Source organism: Odontomachus brunneus, unplaced genomic scaffold, assembly GCF_010583005.1.
Source record: "Odontomachus brunneus isolate Ranch 3 - 2012 unplaced genomic scaffold, Obru_v1 Obru_scaffold_023, whole genome shotgun sequence".
NCBI lineage: Eukaryota > Metazoa > Arthropoda > Insecta > Hymenoptera > Formicidae > Odontomachus > Odontomachus brunneus.
The window spans coordinates 1,355,430-1,372,887 of record NW_022639473.1 but is presented as its reverse complement, the minus strand read 5'-3'; the positions used below and the strand labels follow the sequence as shown (position 1 = coordinate 1,372,887).

Sequence of the window (17,458 nt, the reverse complement as noted above, 5' to 3'; positions counted from 1 at the left end):
GAGCGCGAACTTTGACGTGCTCCCTCATCTCGGTGCACCCACTCGCACACAGACACATGAGAAGGAGAAACAGACAGACAGATAGAGGGAGAGACCATCTGGCGTTGCACCGCGTTGCAGGAGCCTCCTCAGGAGCTATACGAGCTCGGATCTCGAAGCGCATCGTGATCGTCGCCACAGCTCCTCCTGGTTCTCCATGAGAGCGCGCGTCTCTCTTTCCCTCTCCTTCTCCCTCTTTTTTTGGCCGGTGACTTCGCGACGCGTCCTAAACAGCGAGCCGATTAATTATGAACGCGTTTAATTGCGAGAGGACGCACGTGACCAGCGCGATCGACACGCTCGCAAACGGTACCTGTTTCTATCGCAGCGATAGAAACGACAACGACGGCTTTAGGCTCGGTCTGTTTGGACAAGCGGTTGCCCGGCGACACGTTAGATTGATTCGCGAGGCTAAGGGGTGAGTGAGGAGCTTCTTCGCGCGCGCTAACATCCGGATGCTTTCGAGAAATTGTCATGTCTAGTCGCAGTAAAGTAATTTCTCAACACTTTCTAGACTTCAGTGTGGAAACCTATGAAAATTCAAATTAGAAGTGTGGCGTTTTAAAGAGACGTGATTTTAAGAGGGAAACGGACTTTCTTCAATTTTCAAATTTGTGTTCAGTCAATTGGAACTAATAATTGACATTCTGCAGCAATTTATTACCCCCTTCCTTCATGTTTATATTTTAAGAACTGGTAATTCGTATAAAATAATTTGCTATTTCCTAGCAAAGCTATCCTGTATAAAATAATTTGCTATTTCTTGGCAAAGCTAACTATGTTCCTTACTGACGGTCTGTTCCAGCACTACTAGAGACATAGTAAAATCAAAAGGAATTTACATGAAAAGAAAAACTATAATACTCTCTCCGTGCATATACAAATTAGATCCCCGGAAATTTCCTCTGCAAAACTCGTTTCGAAACTCGAGGAGGATGACTTCAGCAAGCATGAAATAACTCGTTCCGAAATCACTTTCAGAGACATTCTCCAACCGACCAGGTCTGGAACTTTAACAGGAGGCGGAATATTTCAAATACTCATATACGTACTGACGTCATCGCAATGGCTTGCATTCAACCACTTCTCCCGACGCATTGCATAACCACCCCCGTGCGAAAATGTCCAATCAGGGCGTCTATCCGCGGCCAATCGCGCCAATCTACGTAAAACTTTCCCGCAGCGCGATCCAATGGTCCCTACCGGCTTCTCCCAGATAATCAACAATCTGGTCGATAACTCTTAGACGCATATTTCCCCGCGGGTGGATCAATTGCGACAGAGCCGCCGACGCGGAAACGCCTCGAGCCAGGCGCTCGCGCACGCGAAAGCGTCTCACTATCTATTTCGCGTATTGCGTACAGCATAATATATCAATTTACGTGATCGCATATTACGTGATCACGGCGAAGTCGCGCGCGAGCCGCGTTGAAATTCCGCGGTGGAACGAATTGTTTGCTCGCTCATTGCGACGGCCTTGTTCGCAGGCGCTTTCGGCGAACTGCGCTCTCGACCGGCTGTTTGCTGTTGCATAATTAATTAGGCATACACATCACGTTACTGGACTATTGCGGCCTCGCATGCGTGCGCTTTCCGGACGCGAGTCGCGTAGCCATTCCCGTTTCCCTCGATCCAGTTAGACAACTTCCTCGACAATGTTGCGCTAATCTCAGGATGCCGCGACAGGTACCGAGTCGCTGTGGGGTGGGATCGAGGTAGAAAGTAGCCGGGTTCTTTTTTATCACAAGACATAAAAATCAACTTTTATTACAAAATAAATAAAAGTGTTGTTGCCGGGAGAGACGAATGATAAAGGGTTGGGGGGCAGGGGGGAGAAAGAGGGCGTCCGCTCTGATGTCGTGGTGTCTTCTTCGAGGTCATGCCGCACAACTAATTTCGATGACGAGACGATGGGCGAATGGCTGATCGTTGGGGGTGTTGTCGGAGGCAGATGGATGGCCTGCTAGATCTTTTTTCCTTGGTCTCCGCGCATACTCTGTGTGGTGGTGGGTAGTGATGTGTGATGCGTGTCATATGTAGCGTCAAGGTGGCGAAGAGAAGAGTCAGAAGAGAATAGTCTGAATAAGTGGTCGTAGAAGAAGAAGAAGAAGAGATAAAAAAGGGGCTTTGCTTAGAGTCTGGCTGCCTGGTCTCTGCGGTCCTCGAGTGGCCCAAGACGTGCGGCTATCCTGAGGCAGTCGAATCCCACTGATCGAGCCGCCGTGGGTCGCGTGTGCGACCCAACGACGTGTCCTCCCTGCCGCCTGATCGGAATCGTCCGGCGGGTGGAGGACGCGCTCGCGACGTAAAATCGACGGTTTAACCTATACAACCGATCAATCGCCGGTCGCCGGCCCGTCTATTTGTGATCTCGCGTCTGCGTGGTCTCGCTGAATGTATATATGCCTCGAGCTGCCTTCATATCAGCCTCAGGATGACGCGCTCGGCGTGGACCACCCCGGACCAGCGGGTCTGCTGGCTGTCTGGGGACTTCTTCTTAGTGATGGCCGTATCCTCCGTATCCTCCGCCGTGACCGACAGCGACGTTCGTGACGCTGGGTTCGTAGTGCGGGGCCGCGTTGTAGTGCTCAACACCCACCAAGTGTGGATGACCCACATGCGAGCCAGAGTAGTGGATCCTGGTGGTATGGTCATTGCCGTGGGGGGCGAGCGGGGCGGGGTTCTGGGCTGGGATCTGGGGGCCAGCCGGCAGGTGGATCACCTGGGGACCATGCTGCGCAGAACACGAAGAATACCGACGTTAATTCATTGGTCCGAAGTATCTCATGTGGTCAGTTGCAGTCTATTCTAGTAGATGCTTTAAGTATCGTGCTCTGAGTATGAGACGACCACGGTCATCCCTTGTGTGCATCTGAACGCGCGCGGGGGCGCAAATGTATACACAGAAAGATACATACTGCATAAGTTTAGCATTTCAATCAAGAATATTCGTAAAGTCGAGCCAACTTTGTCCTCGATAAAGTTCTATAATATTTTCTTGTAAATGGAATGAAGTCTCCTTTTGAATACGCAATAATGAGTTCTAATTCGTTGGCATACGATCATTGGCTGCGTTCAGAAAATATAGCTGATCAGTGAACGGTCAGTGATTATTGGTCCTTACTGTTAGATCCCTAACTTTAGACCAATTACGTTGACTAATTACTCAACCGTTGTGTAACCGTTGTGTCTGAACGCACCCATTGTTTAACTAAGTCGTTTTGTCGAAATGGATGTAATTTCAGAATTCGATTGTTTGAACACTTCGCGACATACGACGCTCGCGTGTTACGCGTAAACGTCGTAATTGCGTCGAGTTCAACACAAAACGAACGAATGTTCATGTTATAAAGATCGCAGCTACTTTAAAAATATCACAGAAGTTTCAGAGTGAGTCTCAAAATGACGAATATGAGTGTGACTTACGCCATATCCGCCATATCCGCCAGCGCTGACGGCCGCCACGATGGCAAGGAGGACAATCTGCAACGATATGATGTAATTTAACGTAACACAATTACTACACCTACAAATGGATATAAATAACGGCATAGAAAAGGATATTCTCTTGATGAGAATTCCAAGAGACTCGCAGCGCAATGGGAATTGGCTCGAAAGAATTACTTGCAGCACTTTGCTTAATTTGATTAATACTTTGCTTAATTAAAAAAAAAATCACTTAATAAGTATATATGCAAGAGAATATCTTTAAACAGATACAAAGATAATTTTAGAAAACAGGAATAATTTCATGAGAAATCGCCTCCCCAGCAAACTCTACTAAACTAAGAAAGTACGATCTGTTCGATAGATACAGAAAAGATTGCTCATATCTTCAAGTAGATGCAAACAAAACGACAAGCAAGTAGGCATCAAAGGTAACGATCATTCTGAAGAGGCCACGAAAGATCAGAGATAAAGGGGCAAAGTTCAGTTATTAGGCGATTAGACAAAGCATGTGCAACGCACGACAAGTTCACAAGGAACGAGAGTGAGTGTGCAGAAACAAATGAATTGTGCGACGGGCAAAGGTACTGCGAGAAGAGGCCACAACTTACGAAGCACTTCATGGCGAGCGGTTTTTCTTGCGTGTATGCGGGAAACACTACGTGTTCGAGGGGCGCGCGATATGCTTTTATAGCTGGGCCCAGCCCAAGCCCAGCCGCTCCGGATCAGGCGGGGGGTACGACTCTCGCGTAGCGCACGGACCCCTTTCACCAGCACCTAGCGAGCGACCCTTTCGGACCCCTTATTGGGTGTCCGGCCAACTGAGACCAGCCAGTGACACTTCCTGTGTCACGATGACAGCCACGAAGACAGAAGAAGCACGAGGACGACGATGATGACATCCGCGTCGCATCACACCCTCGAGGACGCGCAGAGAATCGCGAGGTCGTCGGGCGTGACGGGGGGACGCGGTTGCGGTTGCGGCGGCGGCGGCGGAGGCTTGTCGACCGCGTCATTGATCCGGTTCGTGAAAAAAATCCTCGGTCTACATGCGCCGCTCGAATCGAGAATGCCGGCGATGTCGTGCTAAAGCGTGACGCTAGATTACAGTGATTAACGGAGTTCGATCGTGGATTTGCGAGATCTCTCGCGCTCCGTATTTCGCGGAGTTTCGCGGGATTGCGCTGTTGTTCCGCAAGAATCGCGCAAGAATCGGGAAAAAATGAATCGGCGACACAGTCGCCTCGTTTTTGCATTCTTTGCACCGTCGCTCCGTCGCTTTTCCAAAAGAGATCTCAAAGGTCGCGCGAGCTAGTTACGCCGACCGGACGTGTTATTCGATAAGGTCGCGTGTGGAAGGGGAACTCGGGACTTGGTACTGCATAACACGAGTTGTATGTCTTCTTTTTTTTTTTTTTATTAAACTCCGTAATACATGTCGCGCGCGTATTTCGTTTCTCTTGGATGTCGTAATCATCTTGGTAATATAATACAAAATTGTTCACTTTATTGTACCATATCTTGTTATTTTATTCTTGTTGTTTTGTTATTTTATTGTATCATCTCGTTATTTTATTGTTGCTATTTTGTCATTTTATGATATTTTATGCTATTTTTTTCATCTTTGTTTTATTCTTATCATCTTATTATTCTTTTCTATTGTCTTGTTATTTCATTGCAACATGCAGTTAATCTGGTGAACATTCTGTTGCATTAACATTCTCGGGGATTTAATTATGTTGCATAACCAAAACCTCGCGAGTTACATTTATAGTCATATTAGTCGACTTCACAGATTCCCAAGCGGTTGATTTGGCTCAACTTGGCTGGCCTTTTGTAGTTTTCTCCTTACGCAACGCGATTTTATTTATTTTCTAATTCCAGTTGCAGGCGCACACGTCGCTACACGCTTGAATCAATTATCGAGTTGTGCAATGATAAGAATTCGATGCATGGAATTTGGTGCTGAAAATAATTTGAAGGTAATTTAGGTTGAATTCATAAAATTCGAAACTCTCGAAACTCGTGAAATCGGGCTTCCGTGAGGCGGAAAGCGGCATGTCACCATGTCTCTCCAAAGGTAGAGTTTCACTACTGGCTACTATAAAAATATTATCTTATAATATTACATGTTTTTCATTATATATATATATATATATATATATATATATATATTATATTTATTATATAATTTTATATTATTATATTATATAATTATAATATAATAACTAATATTATATGATTTTATTATATATTATATATAATACGACATCAGGTAATAATAAATAGACATATCAATATACATTTTCCCACGCAATATAATTGTTACTGTCTGGTTTGGAATACATTCCATACAGCGTATGAAACGCTGTGCGTGGAACGTTTATAATTAACCTCTTACAACAGCTCGCACACCTGGGACAGATGACGTCACAGTTCTACCCTTTCAGGTCGATCGTCAAAATAGTTAATATTTATTCGCCGCTATTAATATATGCTAAACGGCTGCTTGGCAAACTCTTATCAGGGAATTTTCCTTTTTTTTTTTATTCCTTTTTTCTGACTCGCTTGATGCAATCCCGTTTCGCAAAATGACCCAGTTCATGGGGAACTTTCACGGAGACATTAAAGCGCAACCTCGTGCACGCGCGCGCACGTAATACCTGTAAACACATGTTTGTTACACACGACTGATCCTGCGGAGACTCCGAGGGAATGCGGCTCGTCCGGAAAAAGCCAGTAGGAAACGTCGGCTGTTAGAGCGGCGCAGCGCTAGAACGCGACACCCTTTCGGAAAGGGCATTGCGCAATTTGTTTTTGCGTCGTACGTGCGGGTATCACGTAGCACGGATTTTTTACCATTTTGTTTGTTCCAATCCAATGATCACGAAGGCGGTGGCGGCGGCGGCGACGGTGACGCGTTACCACCGTACGTGGGACGGACGGGCGGGCAGAAAAGGGGGCTCGTCGAATGAAACGCCAGCGAAACTAGTCTGTTTTTATCACAAGACGTAAAAGTCAACTTTTTATTAGAAAATAAATAAATTGCACCGCGGACAAAGAAGAAAAAAAATAGAGGGACAGAAGGGACTGTCGGGGTCCGAATGAGAAGGGGAACGAAGAATGTTTCTAGAGGGGCCGAGAAAAGACCGACGATGATATCGGTGTGATGGTTTGGCGGGGGGATGGGTGGTGGGGCGGGGCAAGAAGTAAAAACGCTCTGTCTGATGTTGCGTGACGTCTTCTTCAAGTATCACACGCCGCACGGAAATTTTACGCTGTTGACAGGTGGTGATGAACGCAATGGTCGGGGTGGTAGATCGTTGCGTGATAGATTGCCGAACGCGGATGTTGTCTTTCGTGTCTGTGTATGTGTTTGTGATTGCGTGTCATATGTAGCGCTAAGGTAATCGTGAGAATTTGCGGACGACTGCTGTTTTCTTGAGTCTGGCTCTGCCTGGTCTGCGGTCCGCGGCTGGTCCATAACGCGCGTCCATCCTGAGGCGGTCGAATCACGGGGGCGAGCAGAAGGGGTGCGGGAGCCGCTGCCGCTGGTGCTGCTGCTGCCGTTGTCGCCGACGTCGGCGGGTGCCGAGGTAGCCCGTAGGCACAGCTCGGCCTGCGCCGGGCCGTCACGATGGTCGCCGTGGATGTCGAGGCCTCGGGACAGCGGTCGCGCGTTGTGGACCACTCTGGACCGGCGGGTACGTTCGGTGGTTGAGGTTTTGCGCGCTCGGACTTTACCAGCCGTGGCCGTGGCCGTGGCCAACCTTAACGACGCCGATGGCTGGCTCAGCCGCCGCTACGTAGTGCTCGATGCCGACCAGATGCGGATGACCATTGGTGTTTCCGTTATAATGTATTCTGTTCACGTGCTCGTTGCCCTTGTAGGAGATCGGCGCCGGGTGAGGTGCCGGGATCGCTGGAGCCTGAGCGATGGTGGCCACATGGTACGACTGCTGCATTAGAAACAAATTATCATTAGCCGTTGATCGCACTTGTAAGCGAAATATCGTGACTTCCAACTTCCCCGCGGTCTTATTGAAACCATCTCTCTCTCTCTATGTCGGTTGTAAGTAATCAAAGCTGAGAGAACAATCGCGTGAGCAATTGAAAACTTAGGGAAAACGTACGACTTGGATAGTTCTAGTAACTGTCAGCAGTTCTTATAACACAAATATTATTCTTCCAGATATGTTCCTTCCATTACTATATGTCGAGAATACTGCATAAGTAGATAATCAATTAATAAATTGATGAAAACGAAACAAAATAAATTATTTGCTTCAATTACAATGAATAAGTAATCAGTGGTTTACTTTAATAATAGATGTTTAATTATTTCAGTTTGTTATCAAAATCAGTTGTTCAACTTGACTTTACGACAAACGGATAGCTTCAGCAAAGCTGTAATTATTAAACAAAATCCCGTCTATCCCAGGACCACTCTCGCGAAAACAATCGTGGAAATCCGCTGGCTCTAACGAGCCCGGCAGCCTCCAAAGTGCTACCGCAAAAGCCGCTATTAGACGGTAGCGGAAACAAGCGGCAGAACGCTAATTCGGGAAACACTTAGGAAATTTTAATGAGGGTTCGTTGCATGAACAGTCAAGCGAGCCCGGTGATTTCGGCACGATCGAGCCGCGGGGTTTCGCCATGGCAGCCTTTATGGGCCTGATTAAGCAGGAAACCCAATTAGCTAACTGTCGGACACCTATTTCGCCGCGCTGCAGACACGTAACCGCCGGCGGACACGTAACCACCGATCAGATCTCGGCGCAACGTAACATTAGAAATCGGCCGGTCGTTAGGACGACAAAACGGACCGCAATCAGCGGCACGATACCGAGCGACCGGTGTTCACTGTGAGGCCCACGCTCGTTCCTCAGCTCGAGAGCAACGTTTCTCGAAGTCCCCGATTAGCAGAGCGACTGTCAATTGGAGCAACGACTCGTTTCTCCAACGATCTATATCTCCCGGATTTCCTCTCCCTCGGACACATCTCGTGCTCTCTTAAAATGAATCAGTGAAACATCACTGAAAATAGTGAATATACATTGATTTGCAGTTATAAGTGTTGTACTGAGAGTGCTCAGTGCTATACTTGTAACTGATATCGGTGATTATTCTCTGATTCACTTTAAGAGAGTGCCGCGCTGGACACGGAGATTAGAAAACTGCATTGCACTTGGATCGACGTATTGAAGCTCGCGCAAGACCGTGAACGACTTCGCATCTCGCGAAGACGCTCAGAATACCTTCTTTTCTCCTTCCTCATGGTTCTCCTCGTTCTCGAACATTTCAGGTTTTTACAGCAATATCGTGCGGATTTTAGATCCAAGATGGGACTCGATGAAATGAATATACTCGTACTCGCGTTCTCTGATTGAGGCAATCAGACTTCAATGAGATCCACGTCCTAGCTTCTTTCTTATTACCTTGGCGTACGCCACGGGAGCGGTGACCTTGACGTAATTCGGCGCGGGCGCCACCCAAGGCAGGGGTGCGTGCACTACCGGGCTGTGCGCCACTGGAGCGTGCACCAATGCGGCTGGAGCCACCCAGGGCTGTGCGATCTGAGTGCGTCAAAAAGTCTCTCAGATCAGACCAGTCGCGTCGACGACGCTGTTAGTCACTTCGTGTTACTTCACCAAGAGCGATTCGGTTGCCAAAGAAGTTGACAGAAAGAGAGAGAGAAAGATGAATGAATAAACACACAGATGGAGGTAAATTCACCTCGTTGGTCGACTGGAACGATGCATTATTAGAAGATGAAGAGTTACTTGAAGAGTGAGGATAAAGAGTCGCGAAGAAAAGAACGATGCTGCAGAGAAGTGAAGTGGAGTTCGAGAGTGATACTTTGTTACGAGACACGGTCGTCGGAAGAAAGAAAGAGAGAGGGGGAGAGAGAGAAAATGTGACAAGTGCAGTATTGGACAACTTGGAGAGAAGAACAGAGAGAAGTTGAAGTTTGTGATCGCGATGGAATGCGTTAGACGACGTGCTTGATGAACAGCGACGAGGAACTTCGACTTCGCTTCGTGAGATTAATTCATGACTTCTTCAGGAGTCCTCTTTGAAGGATAATTGACTCGCGAGGGAGAAATGATGGTCGCAGCCGAACACCTTGTTAAACTGCGGCCCGCCCGAGCCTCGCTCGTATCTCGCTCGGGTGACGAAGAGTATGCGAGAAGAGAGTCGTGCTTAAGATGGCTAAGAAGACATTAATGACAGTTGGATCAAGATGTCCGACGAGTTCGACCAGTTTAGTCGATTAATCGCGAAGATCGAGTCGAGAATTAAATGGTCGTTAATTTGTGCTGCGTTGAAGAAATTAATGTCACACAGTTGTTACTAAACAGTTGTTACTACTAGTATAATAAAACAATGAAATGAACACACAAGAAATTAATAAGAAATATATGTACTAAAACAGATAAATAGATTACTTTATATGAGATAAAGATAAATTTATGTATCGCGAATGTTAAGAAAAGAGAGCAATGAAAAAAATCTGATCTTGCAGCTTTCGCCGAATTATCGCGTTCAAATCGCGCATTTTTTTTCCTGAAGTGACGAAATACTTACGGCGTGGCCACCACCATATCCACCACCATATCCACCACCGATATATCCGGCGCTAGCGACCGCCACAACGGCAAGGAGGACAATCTGCAATGATACAACGCGGTTAGGTATAATACGACATGATTGAATCTCAATTGGATTGAATGTGAATTTAATTAGCGCCGCGGACATATTCGTAATCTCGACAGTTGCACAGATATCTCCCCCGGTGTGTTACAACGAAAAGAAATCCAATCAAACAACGAGTATAACAACATGAGATTTCTCTTATCTTATTAAATATCAATTGGAACGCATCGGGAAACTCTTCCGTTTCATACTTAAAGTGTCTCTGTACGAAGATATTTTATTAAATTATCATAAGTCATAAATGTTCTACACGAAAGCGTAGAACATGAAATCTAACAATGATCCGCGAAAATCAGGGCGATCCGATAGCAGCTGAATTTTCTCGACAACCTATGAGCAAAAAATCGATCAGCAAAGGACTCATAGTCGCGCGGCTGATAAGCGCGCGGTCTCGTTCTACGTCTCATGTCTCATTGTGCTCGACGCGTTCGCGCGCGGGAAGTCGTGGCTTGAGAGGTACTCCGTGCGAGACTGTGCATCGTGCGATATGCAAATTGTCCGCGGCAAGAACGATAACAACGGCGACGATGGCGGCGGCGGGGAATCACGCTGGCAATCATCACACAGCGGCAAGATCTTATTACTTCCTCGCCTTCCCGCGGTTACGTGAGCGAGTGGAGAAACTTACGAAGAACTTCATGGTGGACAGTTTTTCTTGTGTGGTACGCGAGAAACACTACGTATCCGAGGGGCGACGCGGTATGCTTTTATAGCTGTGCCCTGCCCAGGTCCCTGCACGGCTCAGGGATGAGGCGGGGGGTATGCGCTGCGCTGCTCGCAGTCGGTTGCACCGCCGTGCAACGCGGACCCCTTTCACCGACCAATGGCGGAGCGCGACCCTTTCGGGTCTCCCTTATCGGGAGCGACTCGACGGGAGCGAGTTTGCCGCGGGCCCGACAGCGGGCCCCTTCGTTTCCGATTTACAGGAACCAACGCCGGGACGCCCCTCCGGGAGCCCGAGGGATGCCGAGGACCACCTGCTGGACCACCTTAGAGGCGGCACTACGTGTCCCCTTACTCTTCTTGGCCCCTTGCCCTGCCCCTCCCCACCCTCCCCCGGTCGTCGCCTACGAAATCTGCAACTTGTTAACCCGGTTAACGAGAATCAGGTGCGCACGTCGCGCGAATAAAGAACGGCGGCCGGGTGCACGCGCGCGAGAGATCACGACTCGCGTTACGAGCAGTCGCCTCGACATTTTGCAAGATCGCTGTATTTTTCATTTCGCAGAATTATAGCGTACCGCGAGATTGCGTAGGGAAAACCTACCTACGTGTGTGCGTGAGTATGCATGCGTCCCGTTTGAGTGTGCAGCGGGGGCGAGGAGAGGGGAGACGGGACGAGGGGGGAAAAACGGCGCAGTTAGATCACCGCGCGATTAGATCGATCGATCGACGCATAATTTGCTGCCCAGCTGTATCTTTCGTTTTGGGAAATTACGGCGTTTCACAAGATCGCATAGGGAAATAGTTTTATGTGTCGCGGGGGGAGAGGGAGAATGACACGAGGTACAGTAATGCGCTCGTTCGCGATCATATCAAGTGAATTGACGACGATCGCTTGGTGTCTTGTAGGCATTTCAGAAAATTACAGCCTTTTCGCCGTGGAAATAGCATAAGGTGGAAATCGTTTCTTGGCTTACCGTTCACGTGGCCAGTGCCACGTGTGTGTTTTCACGTCAGGCGATATGACTTTCCCACCTGATGGATTCTTAAAATAAAAAATTTAAGAAAAGGAAAAAGTGGGAAAAAAGGAGAAAAGGAAACAGAAAGAAAAACGATCGAAAGCGCGCATGCAGGGTTATCGACGATTGTCCGAATTGGACGCAGTTTCGCATATGCCTTGCACAAGTCGCAAAAAGCATCCGGACGATTTTCTCTCTCGCTCTCCTGTGCGCCCCATATTTCTCTCCCTGCGGCGCGTTACGTCCTAATCAGCTGCTCCATCAGCGTGCACATCCAATTACACCTGGCAACGCGCGCACGAAACGTGCACGAAACGTGCTCACCGTAAAAGTTGCACGCGCATCGACGCAACCCCGGTCCTACTTCGTCGCCATCGATCGCGATCGGGTCCGTCGTACAAATCGGTATTAAGACGATCGCGAATACGATCGTGACGCCATTTGTTACGCTGGCCGTTGGCACAATAAATCTTTCGCGAGCGCAACGGCTCGTCGATGAAATAGATAGCATCTAATGTTACTTAAAACGCACTGAACTGTGCACTCGAGGTTTCTGCTTGCGGAAGAGCACGATGTTAGAAGACAAAAGTGGAAAGTTGAAAGAGAAACGAGGCATAAAATAAGTATTTTTATATATACATGTATGATAAATTATAATAATAATAGATATATAATAAATCCCCCCTCCCCTCTAATGTATACACGAGATGTTCTGCGCTGGAAATAATCTATTCTCCTAATCTATTTAATTTTACAAGATTATTTTTATATTGCTTTTTGTCATTTTTTATTTATTTATTTGCAGAAATCATTGATTTTGTGCAACACATGTAACACGGCACTTTAAATAGTTAATAATAATAGTCTCGAAACTCAGAGATGACAATAAAGATCAATTGCATTGTTGTTCGCCAACGAAGCTAAGCGATTCAATGCTTTAAATTATTACATAATTCGTAGTCTACTTACCTCCAGTAAATGATATTTACTGGGTGCTTAATTTTCAAGCGATCTTGATCTTCTATGACGATCACGAAATTCCGCGAAACCTGTCGGGGGTCATTTCGCGCGCTTGGTTCCGTCGATTAGGGCGGCGTCGGCGCGAAAACTCCGTCCGTTCATGTCCAATTAATTCGCGCGCGATTTCACAATCTCTATGTACAATATTAATTTCGCAACGGCGCGAAATGCGGCCGCGTTCCTGCGAATCGGCCGATTTAGCTTTCCGCGCGCGGCGGAAAAGCGTGCGATCCTTTTTTTTTCCATTAGCGAGTCATTCGTCTCGCTGGACGTTGCTGCGTGTCGAAACTCGCTATTATACCCTGAGAAGTTGCCGCGCGTACGCATTCCGCTAACAATGGAGCCATTATTACGGCTCCTCCTAGACTAATTAGATAATACACCGTAAGATGAGGAACGAGATAGCTCTAACCGGTGTATAATGATCCTTCTCGCCGGCTTCTCGGAGAAATCCCGTGAAAAGACGTCCCAAGCTGGTTTCTCATCGCAATTGAAATATCTCCGATTGCTTTCGCATCGACATCGACCGGTGTCGCATGGCATTGACTGAATGGCGTGCTGTAATTAGGTTACTAGTATTTTATAATTCCCTCGTTGAACATTGACGTAAGACTGTTACGGTGGTAGATTACTGATTTGATACATCAGTCAAATTCAATACGGTATTTGATCTATAAATTAAAAAAAAACTATCCCACAAATTTAAATAAAATTACTCCATAGCAGATACAGTAATAATGAATAATTAGCTCAATAAGTTAAAGAGGAATAATCAAGTTTTCCGTCTCCTTCAAATAATTAATAAATAATAAATTAATAATATATAACGTATGTTAATATAATTGCTCCTTAAATTGAGAAAAAATGTTTTAATTTTTCATTTTAAACACTAATAAATTTAAATAAAATTAAAATTACAATAATAATAATATTTCTTAAGATACACTTTTAAACATGTCCTTAGGGGACTTCAGAACTAAAAATAACTGTTTCTCTCTCACCTTTTTTCCTTAGGATCAAAGGATCGAGGTCTCCGACTCATAAAGAGGTGGAAAGAAAGTAAAATTAAGTGAAATAACAATCGCAAAAGTTTCATCATCGATTATCTCACATCGTGGCAATCATGGAAGTCTCTGGGGCTACGAACGCATTTAGCTCACACAGCCACGAACGCATTTAGCTCTGAATCACATCCAGAGCGTGCTGTGGAAGTCTCACCTCTCGCCCGCTCTCCTTGGAGTAACATCGTCGGTAGGAGAGCGCAAGGGCACGATTTTTACGAGGGGAACGTCGCGTTCTATGTTCTGCGAGAAGTGAAGTGTGTATTTCCTCGTCATCGTCGCCACCGTCGTCGGCGATTTCGTTTTTTCGACCGATCGCCGTAATTACCCGCGACTCTAAGGCCACGCCGGTCTCTTTTGCGCGGTAAGAGGGCGATCGGTCCGCGGGTTTTGCGCAACCCCGAAGCACGAACAACCCCGCGAACATTAAACGCGTCACCGCGGTCGCCCCGGCGCGGCCGTTCGCCCGTTCGCTCGCTCACGTTGCAAAACCTGGAAAGTTTAACGATTCTCATTATTTTGTAACGCCTCGCGCGCGTTATTCGGACCGGTGGGGTGTGTGAGAGAGGAAGAAAGAGAGAAAGAGAACGTGTGTGTGTCTCGGCGCGGCGTGGAAATATTAATGCAACGCGCAGCAGTGCCCGAGAGGGATTTCGCGGACGGCACGATCTCGCCAGATCTCTCTTAATCCCTGCAGGAAATCCGATAGAATTACAAGAGCTGCGGGAATGTTAGGAGTCGTGAAGTGGTCTCATAGGCGATTGGCATTTCCATTTCGAGCGCGGCGATCGCTCTCGGGCGAATCAGATGGTGGTATTCCGTTAATCGTTGTAATATCGATCAAACTTGGCGGAATTCACCGATCTCTTTCTCTCTCTCTCTCTCTCTCTCTCTCTGTCTCTCACGCTTAGGAGAATTTCATTCCGAGGAACTCCCCCTCAAGCCGCAGAACTCGATTCTTTGATCTTGAGAGGTAGATAAATAGACAGAGAGCGAAAGAGAGAGAGAAAGAAACATTTTTAGTCTTAAAGTAACTTTTCTAAGGACAAGTTTAAAAGTGCATCTTCAAAAATACTGATAACGGAAATTTATATATTAAAATATCTAAGAAATACGAATACTTACGCAGTGGCTACTAATATAACATATTTACTTAGATTTATATTATTTGATTTAAATGAAAAATTGCCTTTTCATAAAAAGCTACGATTTTAAGATAAAAAAATATATTTTTTCATTTGAAACATTTTTTTAAAATATATGTACTGGTATAAATAATAAAAATATGAAAGGAAAATATAAAATGAAATTGCAATAAAAATGAGGACAAAATTCTATTAACAGTAAGAGATGAGAAAAGGAAAGGGAAAGAACGTTCTTGGCATTTACACGGCGCAGGAAAGAGAATCGTTTACCGACCAGCGCGACTCGCGTATCAGTTTCATTGTTTTATTCCGCTTCCGCTGGTTTATCGCGCGAGGAATTTTTACGACCACTCGTGTTGCGCAAAGTTTTCTTACGACCGCCTTGGTGCGCAATGCGCTTGGTGGTTAGCCAGCGATCGGAAATCGCGAGGCGCGTGCGAATAAAATCGTGGCTAACACCACTTCCGGACCGGCTTTTCCGGATGAACTTTCGAAAAAGCCCGCGGTCTCCTGCGACGATTATGCAGCGCGCGTGCCACACATTAGGTTTGTTCTTTCGACCTGAACTGGCTGCACTAGTTCACGAAGTTTGCACTAATGCGTTCTTTCGATCAAAACAGTGCACGAAAATGTGTTCTTTCGAACAGGCTGAACTAGTGCAGCGAGTTCAGTGAACTGACTGCCCTAGGTCTGGAGGTAGAGCAAGCAGTGCAGGGCAGCTAACCGAAAAAATTTAAATTTGTATCTATAACCTGTAAAATCGGTATACCTAGTTGACATTACGTAGAAGAAATAATCCGACGACGGAATCTATAAACAGTAAATAAATACTTAAATATATAATAAATATATAATGTAGATAATTATATAATAAATATATAATGTAGAATGACATAAAAGAAGTATTTAGAATGTCATCCAAACAGCACAAAATATCCGAAAGACATCCTGGGAAGGCTCTTGAACGTTTTTTCGGAGGGATTTGTTGTATGGGTATCCAACACAAAACAGTTTTTAAAAGAAGTAGGATTGTTCAACAAAACATAAAATGCTATAAGTGTGAAAACATGACCATAAATTGATCTATGTTATTTAATCCAGCCATGTTGTCCGCCATCTTACACTGCTCTAACTTGCTCTTACCCGTTCTTTTCAGACCCATATGTATCTTTGCACTGGTCTGCACTATCTTGAACTTTCAACTAGTACAGTTCCAGTGCAGCCCTAGGTCAGGTCGAAAGAACAAACCTATTGCTGCAACTCGTGCATCTCGTTGCTCTCGCTTGTGTCGCTATTGCTGCCGCGGCCGCTGGCCACGAACGATAAGCCGATCTCCGGCGCGCGGCGAATGTTGTACTACACGATACGATAATCGAACGTAGCGGGGAACATATCGTGTAGCGGGCAGGCAATTAAGTGTTCGTTCGCGTTCGCTTGCCGCGCGTCCGCCGAGGCGAAGCTCGATCGTGAAAACGGAATCGCGCTGAGAAACGCAAGGCGCGAAGGAAGTAAACGTGAGGCGAGACGAAAATGAAGGATAATGACGAGGATAATGATGATGGTTGCACCGTCGTCAGCGGCTTTCAATGAATACGAGCGTGGAGAAACATACGGGGAGGCCGACAAATAAATGACGCATATACTATATTTATTATTATTATTATTATCATTTTCTTTTATTATTAGGTGATGAAAACTTATGGCCCGAAGGTTCTACTATTTACATGTATAAGTATTTATTTACATTATAAGTATATGCAAATTAGACAATTTTGACCCCTATTATCCTTGTCCGTAACATTTGACTTGAATCAAACAGTCTTACAATTAATTATTTGAGTGTATTATTGTTCTTGTCAAATTTTATAACTCATTCAGCGCTCTTGATAAGATCTCAAGCGCAGATAATTTTAGAACGCAGATCTTTTCAAGAGACCTTTACAAGATAAACTAGAAGTGTGCATAAATTATTGAATAATAATAACAATATTCAAATAACGGATTAATTAATTATATGTATATTAGATATAATGAAATTAGATATGATAAAAATATATGTGTATATTAAATATAATATAATTAATATACAAAGGATATAATTACACGATGAAATTTATCTTCTGGAAAACTGAAAATAACTGAATAAGAATAACTGAAAAACGGATTCTTGCGATGCATCTTACTTTCGATACAGATGCGTTGTAAAACTCATATAAAAAAAAAGTTGTTTGCAACCTTTCCGCCCCTAAGCTCACGAGTAATTCTAATTGCAATGTTAAGACATGTATGACGCCTGGCATACCCAGAGATCCGAGACGAAACGCAAGAGCTCATTGGAACGTGTCGC

General features: G+C 45.6%; 2 protein-coding genes across 4 annotated transcripts; both read right to left on the bottom strand.

The window, feature by feature from the left end:
- Positions 1-1,770: 1,770 nt before the first annotated feature.
- On the bottom strand, positions 1,771-4,167 carry LOC116842278 (cuticle protein 64-like). The gene is made up of 3 exons (XM_032811238.1): positions 4,098-4,167; positions 3,466-3,522; positions 1,771-2,773 (listed from the first exon to the last, which is right to left on the bottom strand). Exons 1-3 carry the CDS (start codon positions 4,107-4,109, stop codon positions 2,537-2,539), a joined length of 306 nt encoding a protein of 101 aa, XP_032667129.1. The 5' UTR covers positions 4,110-4,167; the 3' UTR covers positions 1,771-2,536.
- Positions 4,168-6,482: 2,315 nt separating this feature from the next.
- Positions 6,483-10,876, bottom strand: LOC116842272 (cuticle protein 65-like). Of its 3 annotated transcripts, none has more exons than XM_032811227.1 (4): positions 10,832-10,874; positions 10,075-10,158; positions 8,925-9,062; positions 6,483-7,445 (listed from the first exon to the last, which is right to left on the bottom strand). In XM_032811227.1, exons 1-4 carry the CDS (start codon positions 10,841-10,843, stop codon positions 7,227-7,229), a joined length of 453 nt encoding a protein of 150 aa, XP_032667118.1. In that variant the 5' UTR covers positions 10,844-10,874; the 3' UTR covers positions 6,483-7,226. The 3 variants fall into 3 exon arrangements, with proteins under 3 accessions (XP_032667118.1, XP_032667119.1, XP_032667120.1); XM_032811228.1 differs by having other exon boundaries at positions 6,483-7,442; XM_032811229.1 differs by lacking the exon at positions 8,925-9,062 and having other exon boundaries at positions 10,832-10,876.
- Between the last annotated feature and the right edge of the window lie 6,582 nt (positions 10,877-17,458).

Coding starts and splice junctions, on each gene's coding strand:
- LOC116842278 (XM_032811238.1), bottom strand. Junction 2,774..3,465: donor GCGGATATGGCGGATATGGC/GTAAGTCACACT, acceptor TGTTCTGCGCAG/CATGGTCCCCAGGTGATCCA.
- LOC116842272 (XM_032811227.1), bottom strand. Junction 9,063..10,074: donor GATATGGTGGTGGCCACGCC/GTAAGTATTTCG, acceptor TGACGCACTCAG/ATCGCACAGCCCTGGGTGGC. Junction 7,446..8,924: donor CTCCCGTGGCGTACGCCAAG/GTAATAAGAAAG, acceptor TTTCTAATGCAG/CAGTCGTACCATGTGGCCAC.